We start from the raw sequence: 22,344 nt of genomic DNA on the forward strand, positions 1-22,344 counted from the left end.
CAGAAAGCCTCTTAACACCCAGCCTTTTAGCAAGATTGATACCAGTGAGAATGCCCCAGAGCTCCGCTAAGAAGGAAGAACCCAACCCCAAATTCTGGGTGAACCCAGAAAGCTAGGCGCCCCCCGCATCTCTAAGAACACCTCCGGCCGCAATCTTACCATTGTTGAGGCAGGAACCATCAGTATTCAGCTTCACAACCCCCTCTTTCAGTCTGCTCCATCCCACGAGATGGACATCACAAATCTGGGAGGATCTGGCAAAGGACTCTCCTCTGAAACTATCAATAATAGAGGAAAGTTTTCTCGAGAAGAACTCAACTAAGTTTGTCATAAACACAGTTTTATCTCCAAAAATCTCCTCGTTTCTCCACTTCCAAACTTGGTGACAGATAATCGCAAAGAAAATGTCACCATGCTCCATGTAAGAGAGTAACTTACCACTAATACCATCAGAGAACCAGTCGTCCCCAGAATGGGCCATGAAAAAGAGAAAATATGGTGTGGGAGAATTTTCTTCCAAACCTCTTTACTTTTAGAGCAATCCCTAAGAGCATAGCACAAAGTATCAACATGGCCTCTGCATCTACTGCAAGCTCTTCAGTCAGCCAAATGCCTTCTGTGCCCAAAGACGTAACCTGTCCTTAACGCCCTGCCACAGGAAACTCCTAATACGGTAAGGGACTTTGAGGGTCCAAATGGACTTCCAAACATCCGAGGGAGGATCGGACCTATTGAGGGAAAAAGCTTCAAAGGCAGATTTGCAAGAATAAACTCCATTGTTAGTCAGCGCCCAGCAATGCCTATCCATGTCTTCCTCTTGATTACTCACCTTCACTCCCCGAATTCTAAGGAGAGTCTCTATGCTAAAGAAAGTATCAAACTTTGACCAGATCCAGTCCCCTTCCGAGTCCACTACATCGGCAATCCTCCAGTTACGGATATCACTAGGCGGGGGGGGGGGGGGGGGGGGGGGGGGGAAGTACACACATCTACTAACGGTTTATCCCCAATCTAGGTATCAAACCAGAAACTAATGGACTTACCATTACCCACCTCCAGACCAACCCCCAAGTAGAACTCAGCAAACACAGTGCTAAACCCTTTCCAGAGGAAGGAGCAATTGACAACTCTCTCCTTAGGGCCCCCAAAGATTTTGTCTTTCCGATACTTACCACAAAGAAGGCGAACCCAAAGAGAGGAGGGGCATTGCCACATACGCCAAAGGAGTTTCATTAATAAAACTTTATTATTGTCCTTTGCTTTCCTAATGCCCAGACCACCAGAATCTTTTGGCTGGCAAACCTCACTCCAAGGCACTAGATGGATCTTTCTTCCCTCCGCAGCTTTCCCCCACAGGAACCTACGGTTAATCTTATCAAGATCATTAAGCACAGGGTCCGGAAGCTGACAAGCCTGCATGATGTGATTGGGAGCAGCACAATTAATAGATTGAATTAACGTGAGGCGGCCAGCGAGAGAAAGAGTCTTGGCTTTCCACGTGGCACACTTCGTATTGGCTTTATCCAAATTATCTTTGAAGGAGACTTTAGACACACGCTCACTGTGGAGGGGAACACCCAGATACTTCCCAAGAGAATCAGTAAGAGGAATACCTGACAGATCACTTAATCTTTTACAAACTCTCGGATTCATATTCTTTGAGCACATCATCCTAGATTTCTGGATATTAAGTTTCTGCCCAGAGGCCGAACAAAAACAATCCAGAATATCCATAATGACACTCAACTGCTCCTCATTGCCTTCAAGAAAGATAAGGACATCGTCTACAAAGAATAAGTGAGTCACCTGGGGACAGAAGCTGTTGATCGCCACTGGGTGGAAACTCCCATTATCAATCGCATCTTGAATCAGGTGAGAGAGTCTCTCCATAGCAATAACGCGAAAAGGAAGGGGCTCATAGGATCCCCCTGACGGATTCCCCGGCCTGAGGAGAACTCATCCGACATATCTCTATTGACCATAACTTAAAACACAGGAGAAGAAATACATACCTTAATTAACCTTCTCCAGCTGTCCGAGATTCTAGCTCTCTCAAGACTCTATCAGGAAATCCCAATTGATGCGATCATAGGCCTTCTCCAAATCCAGCTTCAGAGCCACAATGCCTTTCTTCCCCTTCCTGATCTTCATCGTGTGGACCATCTCTTGGGCAATCACCACATTATCCATCATTTGTCTACCAGGCACAAAACTACCCTGATTCTGACAAATGATCGCAGGAAGAATGCCCTGAATTCTATTAGCCACAATCTTTGTAACCGTTTTGTAAAGAACATTACAAAGACTGATAGGTCTTATATGCAAAAAGGAGGAAGGCTTATCAATCTTAGGAATCAGAACCAGGAGGGTTCTATTAACCAACTCAATATCCTTAGAACCATTGAACACCCCTAAGATAAAATTATAGATGCCTTCCTTCACAACATCCCAATGCTTATGGTAAAAGCCCGCCGGCAGACCATCAATCCCAGGAGCCTTAGAAGCCCCAATGCTGAAGATGGCTTGGTCAATCTCTTTTTGGGAAATAGGTTGAAAGGCATCCTGACTACTTTCCTCACTGATTAGAGGAAAGGTAGCAACAGAGTGAGCCCCCTCCAGATGAACAGGTTCCTCTTTGAACAGATCCTTGTAGAACTCCAGGGCCAAATTCCGAATAACCTCATCTTCATAAACCCAATCACCATTAGAATCCTTAATAGCCTCAATTTTATTCCTCTGCCTTCTGATCAAGGTAGAAAGATGGAAGTACCTGGTATTACGATCCCCATCTCTAATCCAGGACTTCCTAGACTTCTGGAACCAAAGGAACTCCTCCTGCCTAAGCACAGCTTCCAACTCCTTCTGAAGGGTTATGAGGAGGCCCTCCAGGCTGTGATCAAACCTCCCCTCCAACCTGCGTTGAATGCCCTCCATCCTCTTTAATAACTTGTTCTTCCTTCTAATAATATGCCCAAAGACGTTTCTATTCCACCCCTGCACATTATTCCTGAACCCTTCAGCCGCTTGCAGGACATTCGAATGAGGTTTCCAATTCTCGTGAACGAACTCTTTAAACTTAGGATGGGACTCCCAAGCCAACTGATACCGGAACGGTCTCTTACCCCTAGGACGCTTCCCTCTCAAAAGTCTAAACAAAATAGGACAATGATTCGAATGACGGAACGGGAGGTTCAACACAGAACACTCAGGGAAAGAAGTCTGAACTAAAACATTAGCGTAGACTTTATCCAACCGAACAAAGGTATTATTACGCTTCCAAGTGAATTTATGACCAGAAGCCCTCAGATCGGAAAGCCCACATAAATCCATACTATTTTTGTGGTGAAGGCAGCGATTAACATAATGATTGGAACCCCCTCTCTGATCACTCATAAAGGCGATATCATTAAAGTCACCCGCCAAAAACCAGGGCTCGGAAATGCTGACACTCATAAAGGCGATATAAATTCATTTTTTTAAATGTAAGCACATGCTTTATTTTGTATAAGAAAAATTCATTTGCTTGTTTTCAAAATCGATGGAAGCATATAATTTTGTTTGTATTTTTTTCTAATTAAATTTAAATAAGTGATAGTTATCTATAAACATTATCTAGTGTAATAAATTACTTAATTGACATATATATTTTGTGGTATAATAAATCCGAATGCCGACTTCATTCATGTATTGCTTAAAATAAAAGATTCAAATTAATCCATCAATATTAATAACTGGAATAGTGTAGAATTATCCTTTGCCACTCAGGTCTCCTCAACTTATTGGTTGGCTATTTTAGTGCGTTTGTTTTACCTATAGTTAGCCATTGCTGTTGTTATTACGGTTTGCTATTTACTGTTTGAAAAAGTTGCTTTTCCAAAAAGTATGATTTTCTTTTGTAAAATTCTACTTTTTCATGTGTAAAAGGCAAATATAAGGTAAAATAGATCAAATAACTTAGGATCCGTTTTGCAGTTTGCTGGTTGCCTTTAGAAGAGGTTGCTTTTCCAAAAAAAAAAGAAAAAACAGAAATTATGTACTTTTGTAAAAAGCTACTTTTCAGTTCTAAAAGACAAACATTAGGTGTCTAACCAACATCTAAAATTCTGTCTTTTAAAGTGAAAAAGACAAACATAAGGTGAAAAAGTAGGTAAAAAAACACCCCCTTAATTTATAACGTATTTCAAAAGAAAGAACAATCTAAAGCTTAAACTCATTATATAGTCACAAAATATAGTTTTGTTTATTTCTTAATCCCATAGGCGGAGGGAGGAGGTCACTTGGGTTAAATTTTATAATAGCTATTGAATTTTTAATTTTGTTTCGGTAAGGTGATTGAATTTTTGTTTTCCAATAAAAATATTTGGATTAATTCAAATAGCAAAGTTCATCAGAATAGTAACATGATATTTATACACGAAAGAAGTTAATTTTACCTATAATATGATAACCATGTATGTGTTATATGATATAAAAAAAAACTATATTTTTTTTGTGATGCGTGACAGTTTTAAACAGTTGAATTAAATAAATAAATAGTATAATTTGTTTTCTCACATATGGCTACTATATGTTATGTGTAAAAGTCCGTCAATTTCGTGTCTTTCATGCCACTATTTCCGTGATCTTTTTCTTTTTGAAATAGTTGGAATGCCTTGATTAAAAAAAAAATTAACTTTATTCAAAGATTTCTTTATAATACTAAACTTGAGTAACCATTAATGCAATTTATTCATGGTTCTCTAGCCACCGTCCTTTAACCAGCTAGGGTAGTTCTTGTTTGCTAAAACCCCAAATCTATCAACCGACACAACCAAATTGAAAGCAGGGCTCTCCAAGCTATAATCAAAGAAAGGTTTCTCGTCCTAAAGGACATACCCCCAAACCAGAGAGAGGGAAGACATCTGATATCAAACGAATATAAACAATTGATATTAGAGCATCGTTGAGAAGCTATGTCAGGAGGTGCGAGATTCGAAGTTGCGAAATTCAATGGCTATGGAAACTTCAGTTTATGGCAGACAAAGATGAAAGACTTGTAAGCGCAGCAAGGGCTGTTGAAGGCGTTAAAGCCGACAAAGCCAGATGGGATTGATTTGGATGATTGGGGGGAACTGCAAGCGAAAGCGGCCTGGACCATACGGCTGTGTTTGGCAGACAAAGTCATGTATCACGTGATGGCTTTGAATAAACCAGGAGAAATATGGGCGAAATTGGAAGCACAGTTTATGTCGAAAACCCTAATGACTAAACTGTATCTCAAACAGAGGCCATATACAACAAATCTCCACCTTGACGAATAAACCTGCCCCTTAGAAGATAAGCATCCTCTAGACACGCTATGTGGACCGGCTACCACTCGATCTTAGCAACTGCGAATATCCAATAAGTCCCAACAATGTTTGAACTTGTCAGAAGTAACTGGTTTGGTCAACATATCAGCTGCATTCTCTGAAGTATGAACTTTCAGCAACAAAATCTCCTCAGATGCAATCAACTCTCTGATCTTATGATACCTAACAGCAATGTGCTTGGTTCTACTATGATACACCTGGCTCTTTGCCAAATAAATGGCACTCTGACTGTCACAATGAAATTCCACTCCACCTTGCTGAACACCCAATTCTTTCACCAAACCAGTAAGCCATAGAGCTTCCTTTGCAGCTTCAGCTAATGCCATATACTCTGCTTCAGTCGTCGATAATGCAATAGTAGATTGAAGAGTTGACCTCCAACAAATAGGTCCTCCACCTAGAGTAAACACATACCCAGTCGTAGACCTCCTATTATCCAGATCACTAGCATAATCTGCATCCACATACCCTTCAACCAACGGATCACCATGCTGACCACCAAATAATAACCCATGCCCAACAGTACCTCTCAAATACCTGAAGATCCATTTGACTGCCTCCCAATGTCGCCTTCCTGGTTTAGACATGCACTTGCAAACTTGACTAACAGCATGAGCTAAATCAGGACGAGTGCATACCATAGCGTACATCAAGCACCCAACTGCACTAACATAAGGAACCTTAGCCATATCTTCAATCTCCTCATCTGTCTCAGGGCGCTATTCTTCAGAAAGTTGGAAGTGATTTGCTAATGGAGTGCTCACAGGCTTTGCATTGCTCATAGCGAATCTGTCTAACACCTTCTCAACATAACCTTGTTGAGATAACCACAGTTTTCTAGAGCTTCTATCTCTGTGAATCTCCATTCTAAGAATTTTCTTAGCAGCCCCTAAGTCCTTCATATCAAATTCTTGGCTCAACAAAGCTTTCAAACCAACAACATCATCCATATTCTTGGCAGCAATCAACATATCATCAATATACAGTAGCAGAAAAATAGAAGAACCATCAGTAAGACTCTTAACATACACACAACAATCATACTCACATCGCTTATAGCCAATCTGAATCATGTAGGAGTCAAATTGTTTATACCACTGCCTTGGGGACTGCTTGAGTCCATACAAAGATCTCTTCAACTTGCAAACCAAATGCTCTTGGCCGGGTTGAACGAAACCTTCAAGCTGCTGCATATAAATCTCCTCCTCCAAATAACCATGCAAGAAAGCAGTTTTCACATCCATCTGCTCTAAATGCAAATCCTGAGTGGCAACAAGAGCAAGTATTGACCTGATTGAAGTGTGTCTGACAACAAGAGAAAATATTTCATCATAATCCACTCCTTTCTTTTGTGTAAAACCTTTGGCTACCAATCGAGCCTTGAACTTCTCCCCCTTTTTTTCTGATACTGGTGGCTTCTTCTTGAGAACCCACATACACCGAAGAGCTTTCTTTCCTTCTGAAAGTCGAGCCAACTCCCATGTCTGATTCTTCTGTAAGGACTCCATCTCCTCTACCATTGCACCCATCCATCTTTCTTTCTCCCGGCTAATGATTGCTTCTTGAAAAGTGGTTGGATCATCACTGCCTATATGAAGTGCATAAGAGACCATGTCTTCAAACTCGAATCTGGCTGGAGCCTTAACATTTGTGCGCCTCTTCCTGTCTCTAGCCAACTTGTAGTCCTGCAAGTTAGTAGTACTGGAACCACCTAAAGGTGAATCCGAGCTTTCACCTATCTCAACTGTTTTTGCTGGACTATGATCTGTATCAATCTCTGCTAATCACCATCTTCTTGGCAACTGGATCCCAAAATTTGTAGCCCTTCACACCTCTCTTGTAACCCAGAAAGATGCACTGCTTTGATTTTGCATCCAATCTCGACCTCTCATCTCCAGGTACATGCAAAAAAGCAGGACAACCAAAAATACGTAAATGACCAATATCAATATCTTTATTAGTCCATACCTCTTCTGCAATTTTTCCTCCCAAAGATGCTCTTGGTGATCTATTGATGAGATAACAAGCCATACTCACTACTTCTGCCCAGAAGCGCTTAGGAAGCTCTGCATTCAGTCTCAAACAACGAGCCCTTTCAGTCAAAGTCTGATTCATCCTTTCAGCAACACCATTCTGTTGTGGAGTTTTACGCACTGTGAAGTGCCTCTGAATTCCATGCTCCTCATAGACCTGGACAAAACTCGAATATATGTATTCTGTGCCATTGTCAGTCCTCAAATACTTGATTTTTCTTCCTGTTTGATTCTCCACCTCCGCTTTCCACAGCTTAAACTTGGCAAAGACTTCAGATTTCTGTTTCAAGAAATATACCCAAACTTTCCACAGCAGTCAATTTTCCCTTCATAACAACCAATGACCCTTTTACAATTTTAATGGTTTCTCTATCCTCATTAGCCTTAGGAATAAAACCATTCTTATGCAAAGTACCCACGAAAATCAGATTCTTCTTCACATCAAGATATGCCTAACATCAATTAAATTCCTAACAATACCATCATACATCTACCAGCAATATTACAGCATCTATCATCACCCAAATAGACACAACCATAATTAACTGACCTGTATGTGGTAAACCAATCCTTGTTAGGAGTAATATGATAGGAACAACCTGAATCGAGAATCCAAGCCTCTGACATCTGAGTAGTCGCAATTGAAAGCATATCACCGTTGTCACCATCTGAACTGTCATTCTTTGCCACATTTAGACTTAGAAGAATTGCTACTCTGACCATCGGACTGATTCTTCATCATCGGACAGTTCCTCTTAATATGACCCGGCTGTTTGCACTTGTAGCAATGAAACGTCCCTTTGCCCCTGGATTTCGACCTAGAATGTTGTTTTCCAGATTGATCTCTTTCCTTCATTCTTCCACGATCCTGGTCACTCTTAACAAATAAACTATCACCTTGAGAGGATGCCTCTCCCAAATTCTGCTTCCGTTGGTTATGAGCCAACAATACTGCAGTAATTTCTTCAACTTTGATAGTTTCCTTTCCATATGTCAGAGTAGACACCATATGTTCGTAAGAAGGTGGCAATGAACAAAGAAAAATCATCGCTCTGTCCCCATCTTCAATTGCTACCTTGAGTTGGGCTAGGTCTGAGACAATCTGATTGAAAGAGTTTACATGTTGTCCCAGATCGCTACCCTCTTTCATCTTCAACTGATACAACCTCTGTTTGAGATACAGTTTAGTCGTTAGGGTTTTTGACATAAACTGTGCTTCCAATTTCGCCCATATTTCTCCTGGTTTATTCAAAGCCATCACGTGATACATGACTTCGTCTGCCAAACACAGCTGTATGGTCCCGGCCGCTTTCGCTTGCAGTTCCCCCAATCATCCAAATCAATCCCATCTGGCTTTGTCGGCTTTAACGCCTTCAACAGCCCTTGCTGCGCTAACAAGTCTTTCATCCTTGTCTGCCATAAACTGAAGTTTCCATGGCCATTGAATTTCGCAACTTCGAATCTCACACCTCCTGACATAGCTTCTCAACGATGCTCTGATACCAATTGTTGAAAACAAAGCTAAATAATACAGAAATTAAACAAGCAAAGATCGAACACAAGGATTTGTTAACGAAGTTCGGCAGTTTTGAATTGCCTACGTCTCCGTTCCGTTCGATGCGCTCCGCTCCACTCGCTCCTCTCCGCTCCACTCCGGGATAAGCCCCTTTGATATTATGAGCCATATACAACAATGTGATACTATCATGAAAGACTACACGATCACCCTTTAGCCGAGATCCACGTGACGCTATCACAAAAGATCACATAATCACCCACAAAACTGGGTCGCATGACGCAATCTAGAGCATCATAACGGATCCAACCAGAGATCAATATGTTACAACACGTTGCCCCCGACCCCGTCAATAACGAACCTAAGTGGGTTTGAAGTAAACAGATTCCCGCTTGATACATAGGCGTCACATATTCCTACACGTTTCATGACCTGTAACCACCTCAGTTAATTCAAGCGCATTATAAATAGAGTGAGACAATCTTCAAATATACACATTCAATCATTTCATTACTCAACTATTATTCATTATTGTATTCATCCTCATCTCATCTCGTCCTAAAAGCTTACTTAGACATCAACACGGGATCGCCTATCCTCGCCCATTTATTTAAATCCTTTTCTATGTAATTACAGGATTAGCCAGAGATCGACATAATGCAACCACATCAATGTAAACATTGTCGTGTACTGAAAATAAATTCCTATGATACATCAACGTACAAGCATCAATCTCTGGACTTATTTGTAACACCATATATAATGTTGATAAGTTATTATTAACAACAACTTGAAACATTTGAATATCATACGAGTGGCTAGTATTTTCCACCTGCCCATTCCCTGAAGCTATATAGAATTGAATGATCATAGCGACTTCCAACTACACCCTGACCTGGACAACGATAAGCCCTACACTCCTTTCTCGAGATAAACCACATTAATCATATAACTCCAATAATACATATATATTTATTGTTATTAAAATTAAAAAGTATTATTTATTTCTCTCCTTGCCACCCCCCTATAAATATGATACAGCAGCACTGAACTCTTTAGCTTAAACTTAATTTTAAGCTATTCTCCACTTTCTTTTCTCTAAAATGGCCTTAAAATGGTTACTCAATTCTGCAATATTAACTCAATTTTCTGGTGGAATGGACACTGTGGCAGTGCAAAAGGGCAGTGATGTTGTAGCATGCCCTAATGTTCAAGGGCAGATGCTGAAGGACAGAAAAGGAGAGTACCCAAATGGGTTTCAGGTTCCTCTTCATTACCCTAAATATTCAAAGGCTGATTATGAGAAGATGGAGGAATGGAGACTTGACTTGCTTCTTCATCAATATGGCCTTTCTTTTAAGGGCACCCTTGATGAGAAAAGGGCTTTTGCTATTGGTGCTTTCCTTTGGCCTCACCAAATTTGAAATAATCATGCATTAGTTCTACAGTGGTCCGAGATCAACTGCTTGAAAATCATTCAGATGTTGACTCGTGCAATATCTGAATGATTCATGATGAGTTTGGTCCGAGACTATTTTAGAAATTTTCTACTATTGGATTCTACTGCACTCTATGATGTAAGAATTCTCATTTTATTGGTTGGATCTATTCCAACTGATTCACAGTAGAACTATGTGTGATTTTGGTGTAATCTATGGTTATCAACTCCAATAACTTGGTTATGGATGTAATTTAAATAATAATATTGGCTTATTGTGTAATTATTAATTAATTATTGCATGCATACTATTGCTAATGAGGACAGAATGCGAGGAGTGAATTTGAAGTAAAATATTCTTCCATTCTGTTTATGTAATTTGTAAGTATTGTTAGTAATAATAAATAAGGACTAGTAGATATTTTGGTCTTCTCTTTTCCTAAAGTTATCATTATTAATAAGGGCTTTAATAACAAAAGCCAAAAAGAAAAAAGAATACAGGAAAAATATAAATTACATACAAAATAGTATTTCGCAAAACATACTATTTATGCTACCAATTACAAAGTTATTTTTGTTAATATTTTTAACTTTTTTTGTTTGTTTTATCATTCTATCTAAATAGCCTTATCATAAATAAATGAAAAAGGTCACTCTTGAAAATGATTCTTAATTATGTGAAGAATTGGAATAGTTAGAAGGTAAAGGACGGTTCGGTTATGGTAGTTATTTAGATGTAATTTATAAGACAAGCACTAATTATATGAAGCACTAACTCATCATATGCTTTTATCTTCTTCTTCTTCTTCTTCTTTTTTTTTTTTTGGGTGAAACTGATTTTTAAAAAGGTGAAATACATGAATATCATAATTAAGTACAAAATTACAACTAAGTCATATCACCAAATTTAATTCTTAATATGTCATTATTTTCTGTATATTATGATTTAAAAATTCTAGACTCCAATTCATAAATCATAAACTCTACAAAATATATTATAGACTTATAACTTATAAATTCTAATCTTTAAAGTATATTAAAAGTATTGATTTTACTAGTTTGATATAATCCAAAATTATGACTTGACATAGTTGTAAATAATTTTTAGAAGATGAATTTCTATGTAATTTTTCCTTTTTAAAATCACATATTGCGAAAATATAATGTAGGCAGTAATTTTATCTTCTTAATTTATTTTGTTTTATATAGGCATTACACTCATTCGGGTCTCCAAACTAAACCTTCAAAATCAATTAGGACCATAAACTATCAAAATCATCAATCAGGTCTTTGAACTAGGTTAAAATCATCAATTGAGTCCCCCATCTTATTATACAATCAGAAACTATGACCTTTATATATATATATATATATATATATATATATATATATATAGATTGTAATAACTATATGTTGGTTCAAAATACGATTGGGGAAGATGGTCTGAAACTGTTCAACCGAATGATTTTCGATGAAATCTCAATTGATAATTTTTGTTTAGAAATGATTTTTGGTTAGTTTAGAGACATGATTGATGATTTTGATAATTTAAGGTTCTAATTGACTTTGAAGCTTTAGTTTAGGAAGCCAAACGAATATTATGCCTTTTATATATTAGGAAAAAATAATAACAAATAATATATGATTTCGCATATTAATAAGTAAAAATGTGTTCTTACTAAAAAAAATAAGTAAAAATGTGTTTCTTAAAAAAAGACTTTATTTATTCAAAAAAAAAAAAAAGACCTTATACTTCAAGTTGTTATAGAAAAAAATTAGCCATATACCATCAAATCAAAATAAAATTAAAATTCCATTCTATAAATTTACGAGTACTTTGAAAATAACACATGATCCAAACAATTAAAATACACGTATCACTTTATATAAGATGATTGATGTGAAATATATATATATATATATGACATTAATTTATTCGTTAAATATATTAATTACCATATATTCTAATTAGTGGCGAATACAGGGGCCGATTTTACACGTGCATTCGGAAAAAAAATTGCTAAATTGAACTTGTTTTTTTTTTTTTTGTATATATGCGTGTTATAATTTGAACGGCCAAGAACCAATTTTAAATATTAATGTACAATTTCTCAAAATTAAGCTAGATTTCGTTTAATAGTCCTAACATGTAAAAAAATTTAGATTTAGGGAGGGCTGAACATGTACAAAAATTATTAAAAATTTTGATTTCAGATGGCCTATCAGGCCAAAAAAAATTAATAATTTAGATTTACTGAGGTTTAAGAGGCAAAAAAAAATTAGAAATTTGGATTTAGAAATGTCTAACATACCAAAAAAATTAGAAATTTAGATTTAGATTTAGCATGCCTAAAAAAATTAGAAATGTGGACTTAGGGAGTATATAATAGGTCCAAATATTAAAATTTTAAATTTTGGACAAACCTAACACGTAATGAGATATATTTAATCTTTTTATTAGTTCAATGCTAGTTTCTAAAAAATTATAATATAACTTTTTATTTTTAGTGTTAAAATTTTAAAACTTAATTTAGAAATTAAGTTGTTTGAGTCTTAAAAATAAGAAAATATTTTTTTTAATGGAAAAGACATAATAAAAATTAGTTCAAAAGTGTTATGAAAATAAATAAATTAATTAATAATGATAACATAGTTTTATAATTATTTAAATAAATAAACACTTTCTAAAATAAATTGAGGTTGCGGAGAATTGAACTTAGGGCCTTTTAAAAAGAAGTAAGTGTTTTTAACCATCTCATATATCTTTAAATAATAAAATATTACTATGTACTTATATAGAGTCTATATAGACTTAAATTAGGGGAGGGAAAGGAGGCGAAACTACTCGTGACCATGGTGGTTTCGGCGACCGGAGGGGCACGGAGCCCCCCGGGCCCCTCCCTATCTCCGCCCCTTATTCTAATTTTTTTTTTCCAAAGTTAATATGTTAAGTCCATAAAAATCAACAAATCAACATGTATAATTTTTAATAAAGAGTAACATTATTATTGGGTTAATTTCTTTTTGGCTATGGTGTATTTGGTCTATTTTGAAAAATAAATAATATTTTTTTAGCAAATAATATATCATGTGCCAAACCGTCCATAACTTAGGCATTAAGGTTTCACTTTCAAACAATATTTCCAATTGAAATTGCACTATCTATTTCACCCGATGGATACGTAATTTGGATGGTTAATTACCAATCAATATTAATTCTTCACGATCATTACTTTTTTTAAGCAGACAACCTTTATTAACCAAAAATAGTGTAGAAAAATGCCAACGTGAGCTAAAAACAAAAATTCAGAGAACTGGATAAAACCCCATAAAAAAAAGTACAGAAAAAACCTTGACGTGTAAACACCAAAATAAAAGCAACTACATACGTATAATCATAGAACTAAGGAGAAAAAAGAACAACAAAAGACAAAACAAATATATATAGTAGTACAAAATAAGAATTAAAAGAAAAACTATTATCATCTAATTCATATACTAATTAATCTTAAAGAATATTTCTCTAAGCTTATAAACTTAATTAAGCTATATATGTTCACAATGTTAGTGATAATAAAATATTGTTGGAGATCTTTTATTTACTTACGATTAATTGAAATGTTTATATAATGTTTTATCTAACTCTCTTAGATTCAAATTTTTATTATTTAAATTTTAGCATTTTTGTCTAAACTGTGTTGCTCATTCCCTTGTTGGATGTCACGGGGCTAGATTTGAGCCAGACCAAAACTCTGTGCGATGCTAAGACTTTTTCCAAGTCTCGGTCAGTCAACTCCTACTGAAATGGTCTTTCCCTTTTTAGGCATCCCGTCAATCCATTCAGTGGTATTCCATCCTGGAGGATCTCCTTATATTTAAACTTCGCTCTAGAATGAGCACACACTATTGTTGAAACACCTTTCCACAAGATTTTGATTTGACAAAATCATCCATGATTAAGAGACAATTAAATTTAAGTGCTTTGATTTAATTGTACTAATCTGTTTGTTCAATGTTGAGTATAAACGTAAATACAAAAAGATATAAAAAGTAAGACAGGACGAAGTCAGCATGAGATCAAAGAACAAACTGAGTATAATCAAGCTCAGTATCAAAGAATAGAAGTCTGAAGTTCAACAAAGTAAAGAAGAATGGAACTCATCATTAAAAGCCCTCTCAAGAGTTGTCTTACAAAACAGAACTCAGCATTAAAAGCCCTCTCAAGAGTTGTCTTACAAAACAGAACTCAGCATAGAAGTTGACAACAAACAAAGACAACGAATAAAGTAGAAACTGAGTAAATCTTCAAGACAGCATGAGAGATCCGTTCACTAGAAGACAAGTTTTGCAAACCTTCTGCACCAATAATTGAATCCTCGGAATTACGCAGAAGACACATTCCGAGATGCATGGGGCAACAGATTATAGCTAAAAGACAACTGCCACAAAAAGACAACGTCTGCAGGAAGAAGACAAGACTGACGCCTAAAGAAATCAGAGGATAGGATTGGCTGCAAAATCTGAAGCTGACCAGACACTGTCTCCTAAAAGAGCCGTTTTGGACTTAACGGCTAAAACATTTGAAATGATCCTCATCCAGGTCTTCATCTATATAAGGACAATCAAACTCCTTGGATCATTTGCCAATTTACAGAAAGAAAAATACAAGAGAGAAAATACAAGTTCAAAGCACTCAAAAATAAGAAAGAGATCTTACACCCATTTTCTATTACTGTGTAAATGCTAGATCGATTGTTTGTAATCATCTAAAGTGTTCTTCATTTGAAAAAGAACAACTTGTATCATTCGTGATATTGAGAGTGTTGTGCTGAGTGTTTGGTTGTAAACATTCAGTGGTAGAGAAATCTAAGTACTAGGTTGTGGTGCTTAGTAGGAGTTGAGTAGAAGAATAGAGGACGGTACTCTTGCATATTCAACTGCCTTGTAAACGGTTTGTGCTCTACCTTTAAAGAGCTCAGCATTGGATTCCAAAAGCCCGGAGAACTCTGGGGACTGGACGTAGGCAGAGAGGCCGAACCAGGATAAGTCATACTGAGTAACTTTTAAACTCTCTCAAATATATATATATATATATATATATATATATATATATATATATATATATATATGTGCTTGTGTTGATTGTTTTATTTACTCAGCATATAAACTGTAAGAAGCTGATACTGAGTAAATTGGAGTGTTGAGTTGGAAACTGACCACACTAGTGTCAATTCCCAACTCTCAAGTAAAACAGTCTTAGTCAGCATTTGACTAAAGCTGTCTTACGCTAAGTTCGGCCAAGCTGACCAAAGTTAAGTTAATTAACTCATCAAAATAATTAAGTCAGCAAGATAAATTAACGAAAAAGTTATATTAGTTCCTAACCCCCCCCCCTTGGAACAAATCACACGGGACCAACAAGTGGTATCAGAGCCTAAGCTCACTACTCAAAGATATAACTATCTTGAGCGGATCCCCATAAATGGCTGAAAACAACACTCGTTTCCTTCCAGGAAACCAAACAACACAGATACTCCCTAAGGGATTATCTATTAGTCGGCCTCCTCTATTCTTTGGGTCTAATTATACTTTCTGGAAGAATAGGATGAAGAACTTTATCCAAGCCACACACATGAGTGCATGGCTGGCAATCGTTCAAGGCCCATACGTGCCATATAAAACTGTTGACAATGAGAAAGTTGTTAAGAGTGAAACTGAGTGGTCAGAAGATGACCTTAGAAAACTTCAAAATAATGCTTCGGCTATCAATATGCTTCACTGTGCTTTAGATGCTGCAGAATACAATAAAATATCAGGTTGTGAGTCAGCACAGGAGATATGGAAAAAGCTCGAGGTGACCTACGAAGGTATAAGCAAGGTCAAAGAGTCAAAGGTGAATCAACACATGAGATTGTATGAGCTGTTCGACATGAACGACAACGAGGACATCTCCAGCATGAATGCTAGATTCACTAATATCATAAATGAACTAAAAAGACTCGGCAAGAACTTCACCGAAGAAGAACAAGTGAAGAAAATCTTGAGAAGCTTACCTAAGAGCTGGCAAGCTAAGAAAACTGCAGTAGAAGAAGCTCAGGACCTGACTACATACAAGTATGACGAGCTAATCAGATCTCTGCTGACTCATGAGATTTCAATGCAAAACTTTGAAGCCAAAGAGAAAGAAAAGTCAGAAGATAAGAAACAAAAATCACTAGTGATGAAAGCTGACTCCACAGAAGCTGAGTCAACTGATGATGAGGAAATGGCCATGTTCACTAGAAAGATGAAGAAGCTGTTCAGAAGAAGTGACAGAAACAGCAAAAGACCATTTAAAAAAAATGACAGATACAAAGCTGAGTCCAGTGACAAATACAAGAAGGACGGCTCCAAGACTGTCACCTGTTTTAAGTGCCACCAAACTGGGCACATCAAGTCAAGCTGCCCAAACCTCAAGAAAGAGAAGAAGGGAAGCAAAAAGGCTATGGTAGCAACATGGAGCGACAGTGATGAGTCAACCTCATCTGAAGCTGATGCAACTGAAACAGCCAACATATGTTTCATGGCTGATGATGCTGACCATTCTCAATCTGAGCAAGCTGACCTCTCCGATGAAACTGACCAGGAGGAACACAACAATGAGGTAACATCTTTACTCTTGCTTAGAAATGAGATGGTAAATGCCCTGAGTGATTTATACACACTAACCAAAAATTGTAACAAGAAAATAAAATCACTCAGCAGGCGATGTGACGAGATTGAAGAGGTCAAGCTGAGTGACCTCTGATATCTCCTCCAAGACAATTCAGATTTACATAGCAACATGCAAATAATGCATAAGTTTGTCACGGAGGTCCAATCTGAATCGAAGAAACTAAAAAAGGACGTTACAACCTTACAGAGTCAAGTAAAAGGCTCAAATAGAAATAAACCCCATGCTGAGTACGCAGGTACTAATCAGCATAAACAGTTCACTCAGTGTGACTGTTGCGGAAAAAGGGGACACACGAAAGATGTGTGTTGGTTCAACAAGAGGATTGTCCAATGTGACTTCTGCGGAAGAAAAGGACATACCACTAAGGTATGTTGGCATGCTCAGCATAACAATGCTGACCACACTCAGTATCACCCTCAAGGGGTAATTCATTGTGACTTCTGTGGTAAAAATGGTCACACTATAAAAGTATGTCGTCACAAACTAAAAAATGACTTTGCACCTGTTTATACTAACAAGAAAGGACCAAAAAAGAATTGGGTACCTAAAGATGAATAGTTTAAAATGCAGGTCAGTTTGACATGCGTGGAGAAGTCAAAACTTTGGTATATAGACAGCGCATGCTCAAGGCACATGACAGGTGATGAAACACAATTCATCACACTAGAGCTTAAACGAGGTGGTAGTGTAAGCTTTGGGGACAATAAGAAGGGTAAGATAGTCGGCTTAGGTACTATCGGAGGTAACCCAACTATTGAGTCAGTCTCCTTAGTTAAAGGTCTCAAATATAATCTGCTGAGTGTAGCTCAACTTTGCACAAGTGGCAGAAAGGTTGTATTTGATGATACCAAGTGTCAAATACTCGAGGGAAATACAAATGAATTAATTTTAACTGCCCCTCGTATAGACAATGTATACATGCTGAATTTGGAAAAACAGTTTTCTAAAAACATATGCTTAGTGTCTAAAGAGGATAACTCCTGGCTATGGCATAGAAGACTTGGTCATGTAAGCATGGACCTTCTTGCCAAACTAGCTAGAAAGTAACTAGTTGAGGGATTGCCCAAACTTAAATTTGAAAAAGATCAATTGTGTAAAGCTTGTCAGCAAGGCAAACAAACTAAGAAGTCATTTCAAAGTAAAAACATCGTCTCAACCAAGAGACCATTGGACTTACTACACTTGGATCTTTTCGGACCTATCCAGCCACTCAGCTTGGGAGGTAAGAAATTTTCTTTGGTCATTGTAGATGATTTCTCTCGGTACACTTGGATCATCTTGCTGAGTAGCAAGGATGAAACATTTGAGATGGTTACCACATTAATTAAAAAGCTTGAAATTGACAAAGACCTAAAAGTAGCTCATATTAAAAGAGACAATTGTGGAGAATTCAAAAACCAACAGTTTGATGAATTCTGTGAAACCAGTGGTATTGACCACAATTTCTCTGCCCCTAGAACACCTCAATAGAATGGGGTTGTTGAAAGGAAGAACAGAACAATTGTCGAAATTGCTAGAACCATGTTGAGTGAAAATAGGCTTCCAAAGTATTTCTAGGGTGAAGCTGTCCACACAGCATGCTATATTCTCAATAGGGCCTTAGTTAGACCTATTCTTAAGAAAACCCCATATGAACTTTGGAAAGGACGAAAGCCCAACATTGGCTATTTTCGTGCCTTCGGGTGTAAGTGTTTTATACTCAATACAAAGGATAACCTTGCAAAATTTGATGCTAAAGCTGACGAAGCGATCTTTTTAGGGTACTCAACAAACAGTAAAGCATATAGAGTCTATAATAAAAGAACTCAGGTTGTAGAAGAATCTGTACATATTGAGTTCGATGAAGCTGACCCTGCAGGGAAGTCAACCTAGCTCGAAGAAGATGAACTGAGCTCAGCCTCCGCTGACCAAAATGGTGCTCCTGAGTCATCAATACAGGGGCTGACCAAAGGTAAACAAGAAGTTGAAATTACCTTTGCTGACCAATCTACTCCTGCAGAAATTGTAGAAACACCTGTTCTAAATAACTCAGCGTTGCCCAAAGAAATAAGAATTCCACGAGGACATTCAGAAAAATCCATTCTTGATGCTGCTGAAAACACGGTAATGACAAGAGATCAGCTTCGGAAGTATCTAAGCAATGTGGCTTTTGTATCTGTACATGAACCAAAGAACTTTGCTGATGCTGAGCACGATGAATACTGGATCAATGCTATGCAAGAAGAGCTCGACCTATTCACAAGAAATGAGGTATGGGATTTAGTACCTAAGCCTAGGAATCAAAAGTCCATAGGAACTAAGTGGGTCTTTAGAAACAAACTAGATGAGCATGGAAATGTAGTCAGAAACAAGGCTCAACTTGTAGCTCAAGGCTATAGTCAGCAAGAGGGTATTGACTACGGTGAAACCTTTGCACCAGTGGCTAGGCTAGAAGCTATATGTATATTGTGTGCCTATGCTAGTTTTATGAACTTTAAATTATATCAAATGGATGTTAAAAGTGCAGTTCTTAATGGCTTTATAAACGAAGAGGTATATGTTAACCAACCTCCTGGGTTTGAAGATCCAAAATTTCCAAACCACGTTTATAAACTCAAGAAGGCCATGTATGGCCTGAAGCAAGCTCCAAGAGCTTGGTATGAGAGATTGACCAACTTTTTGCTGACCATGAACTATGTCAGAGGAAAAGCTGACACAACCTTGTTCATTAAGAAAAAGGGGAAATATATCCTACTTGCACAAATCTATGTAGATGATATAATATTTGGTGCTACTGATGAATCTTTGTGTAAAGAATTTAGTAAACAAATGCAAACTGAGTTCGAGATGTCCATGATGGGTGAACTCAACTACTTCCTTGGACTTCAAATTAAGCAAGGTAAGAATGGCATCTTCATAAGTCAGCCCAAGTACACCAAAGAGATGTTAAAGAAGTTCGATATGGAAGATTGCAAACCCATATCAACCCCTATGGGTACTGATACTGTCCTTTGCAAAGATGAGAAAAGTAAGTCAATAGATAGTAAACTTTATCGAGGTATGATAGGCTCCTTACTTTATCTCACGGCTAGTAGACCCGATATACAGTACTCAGTATGTTATTGTGCAAGATATCAAGCTGACCCCAGGGAATCTCACTTAATTGCTGTAAAAAGAATTTTTAGATATTTGCAGAGCTCAGTTGATGCAGGTTTATGGTATCCAACCTCAAATGACTTTACACTTATTGGATATACTGATGCTGACTATGGACGAGATAAGCTAGAACGTAAGAGTACTTTGGGAGGGTGTCATTTCCTTGGAAGCTGTCTAGTATCTTGGTTCAGCAAGAAGCAATCATCCGTAGCCCTGTCCACAACTAAAGCTGAGTACATAGCTGTTGGAAGCTGTGTTGCCCAAGTCCTATGGATAAAGCAACAACTTGAGGATTATGGAGTAAAAACAGAAACAATAGAGATCAAATGTGACAACAAGAGTGCCATTGATCTATCCAAGAATCCAATCCAACACAGCAGGATGAAGCATGTCAGCATAAGGCATCACTTCATTAGAGATCACGTACTAAAGGGAGAGATCAAGCTGATCTACGTACCAACAGATGAACAGCTTGCAGATATCTTCACCAAGCCATTGGCACGTGAACAATTCAACATACTAAGGGAAGCTATCGGTATGTCTAATCCTCTTCAATAACTCTATGTGAAAAATTGAATGTTGAGTGATTGCCATGCTGAGTGAATTCAAAATTAGTAACTACTACTTACTGGGCTTAAAATGTAGAAGATCACTCTATGCTCAATAGATATACATGCTGAGTGATTATCCTATGCTAAGTTACTAAGAGATAAGAAACTCATCTACGTAGAACTAGGTACTTAGCATCACAAACGTTCCATATTCTAGTAAAACTTAGTAAAACCCACATGCACCATTTAATGCAAACACGTGTAATAAAAAGGGCATCTGGGATAACGTAAGCAATAAAGGCAAAGCCCATGCGCTGAATGTGTCATAAGTGACAGAATTTCTGTCGATTGAATATCCCAAGGGAAAAACGGCTAGTCCAACGAATAGGATCGATTTAAAATCTCTATAAAAGGTGGAAGATTTCCCACTTAATCATCTTTATGCTTGAATCCTTTGGCATTCCAATCTCTCTCTCTCTCTCTCTGAATTTCAAAATCCCTCGAAAAACTCTGAGAAGAAAATGTCAAACCCTCAAAATGTCTCCGGTGGTGATTCCGGCAAACATCACACCGATGAAAATCCAAAATCTCCTCCACAGCTTAACCAAACTCCAAACAAAAACCCTCAAGCTGACCCAGCAAGCTCTTCAAAGAAGCCCAAGGAAAGGAACATGGTCAAGGTCCACAAGAAAGTCAACAATCTGGAAGTTCTGAAATGAAAATGGTTCTCTTCCAGCTTCATCACCGCTGAAAAACCCTTCTGTGAGTGGATTGAGAAGAATAAATGGGTGGGACTCTTCTCTCTCCCTGGGAAAACCTATCCTAGGTTAGTTAGGGAATTTTATTCCAATCTTCATGTTGACAAAGAAAATGCTGACTACTTGGAAACTTCCGTCAAGGGCCACAAAATTACAATCACCCCATCTTACCTAGCAACCTTACTCAACCTGCCAGAAGAAGGGAAAGAGTTTAGGACAACCAAAGAAACGCTTGACCATGTCAAAGGATTCTGCAAACCAAAAAATCACAAAGGAGAGATACCCAGCACCTGTATGGGACAAAATCAGAAGATGGCTCATTACATATTGACCAACTTCATCTTCCCAAAACTCAACTCATTATCGTCGGCCTCCAACTTCGAGCAGTGCTTCATATGGCACATGCTAACCTACAACCCACTCAATATTCCGGTATTTCTAGTCGGTGCATTTCAACGAGGAGGTAAGAAACTTAGACTGGGCTCCCTAATCACTAAAATCCTCGAAGATCAGAAAATAGAAACAATCAATGAAACTCAGAGTTTGGGAAATGAAATTTCCGCGGCTCTACTGTTAGGGTTAAGATTCAACCAGCCCTTGAAGGGGACTCAAGATGTTGAGGAAGATGAAGAAGAAAATGATGCTGAACAGGAAGTGGAACCAAAGAAAGGAAAGAAAGTTGTTGCTGAGTCTGCTGAGCCAGCAAAGACAAAGAAGAAGAGAAAAGCACTTGAAACGTGCTCAAAGGATGTTGATACTGTCCCAAGGAAGGTACGAGCTGTATCTAAAGGGAAGAAAATTGATACTGACCAAACACCTAGACCAGCAAAGAAACGAAAAGGGCAAG

At 37.6% G+C, this 22,344-nt stretch overlaps 1 protein-coding gene across 1 annotated transcript; it reads left to right on the forward strand.

The window, feature by feature from the left end:
* The first annotated feature begins 9,950 nt into the window (after positions 1 to 9,950).
* Positions 9,951 to 10,768, forward strand: LOC136220856 (uncharacterized). Its single transcript, XM_066008683.1, has one exon. It carries the CDS (start codon positions 10,004 to 10,006, stop codon positions 10,322 to 10,324), a length of 321 nt encoding a protein of 106 aa, XP_065864755.1. The 5' UTR covers positions 9,951 to 10,003; the 3' UTR covers positions 10,325 to 10,768.
* The last annotated feature ends 11,576 nt before the right edge of the window (positions 10,769 to 22,344 follow it).

Source organism: Euphorbia lathyris, chromosome 2 (assembly GCF_963576675.1).
Source record: "Euphorbia lathyris chromosome 2, ddEupLath1.1, whole genome shotgun sequence".
In the NCBI taxonomy this organism is placed as follows: Eukaryota; Viridiplantae; Streptophyta; class Magnoliopsida; order Malpighiales; family Euphorbiaceae; genus Euphorbia; species Euphorbia lathyris.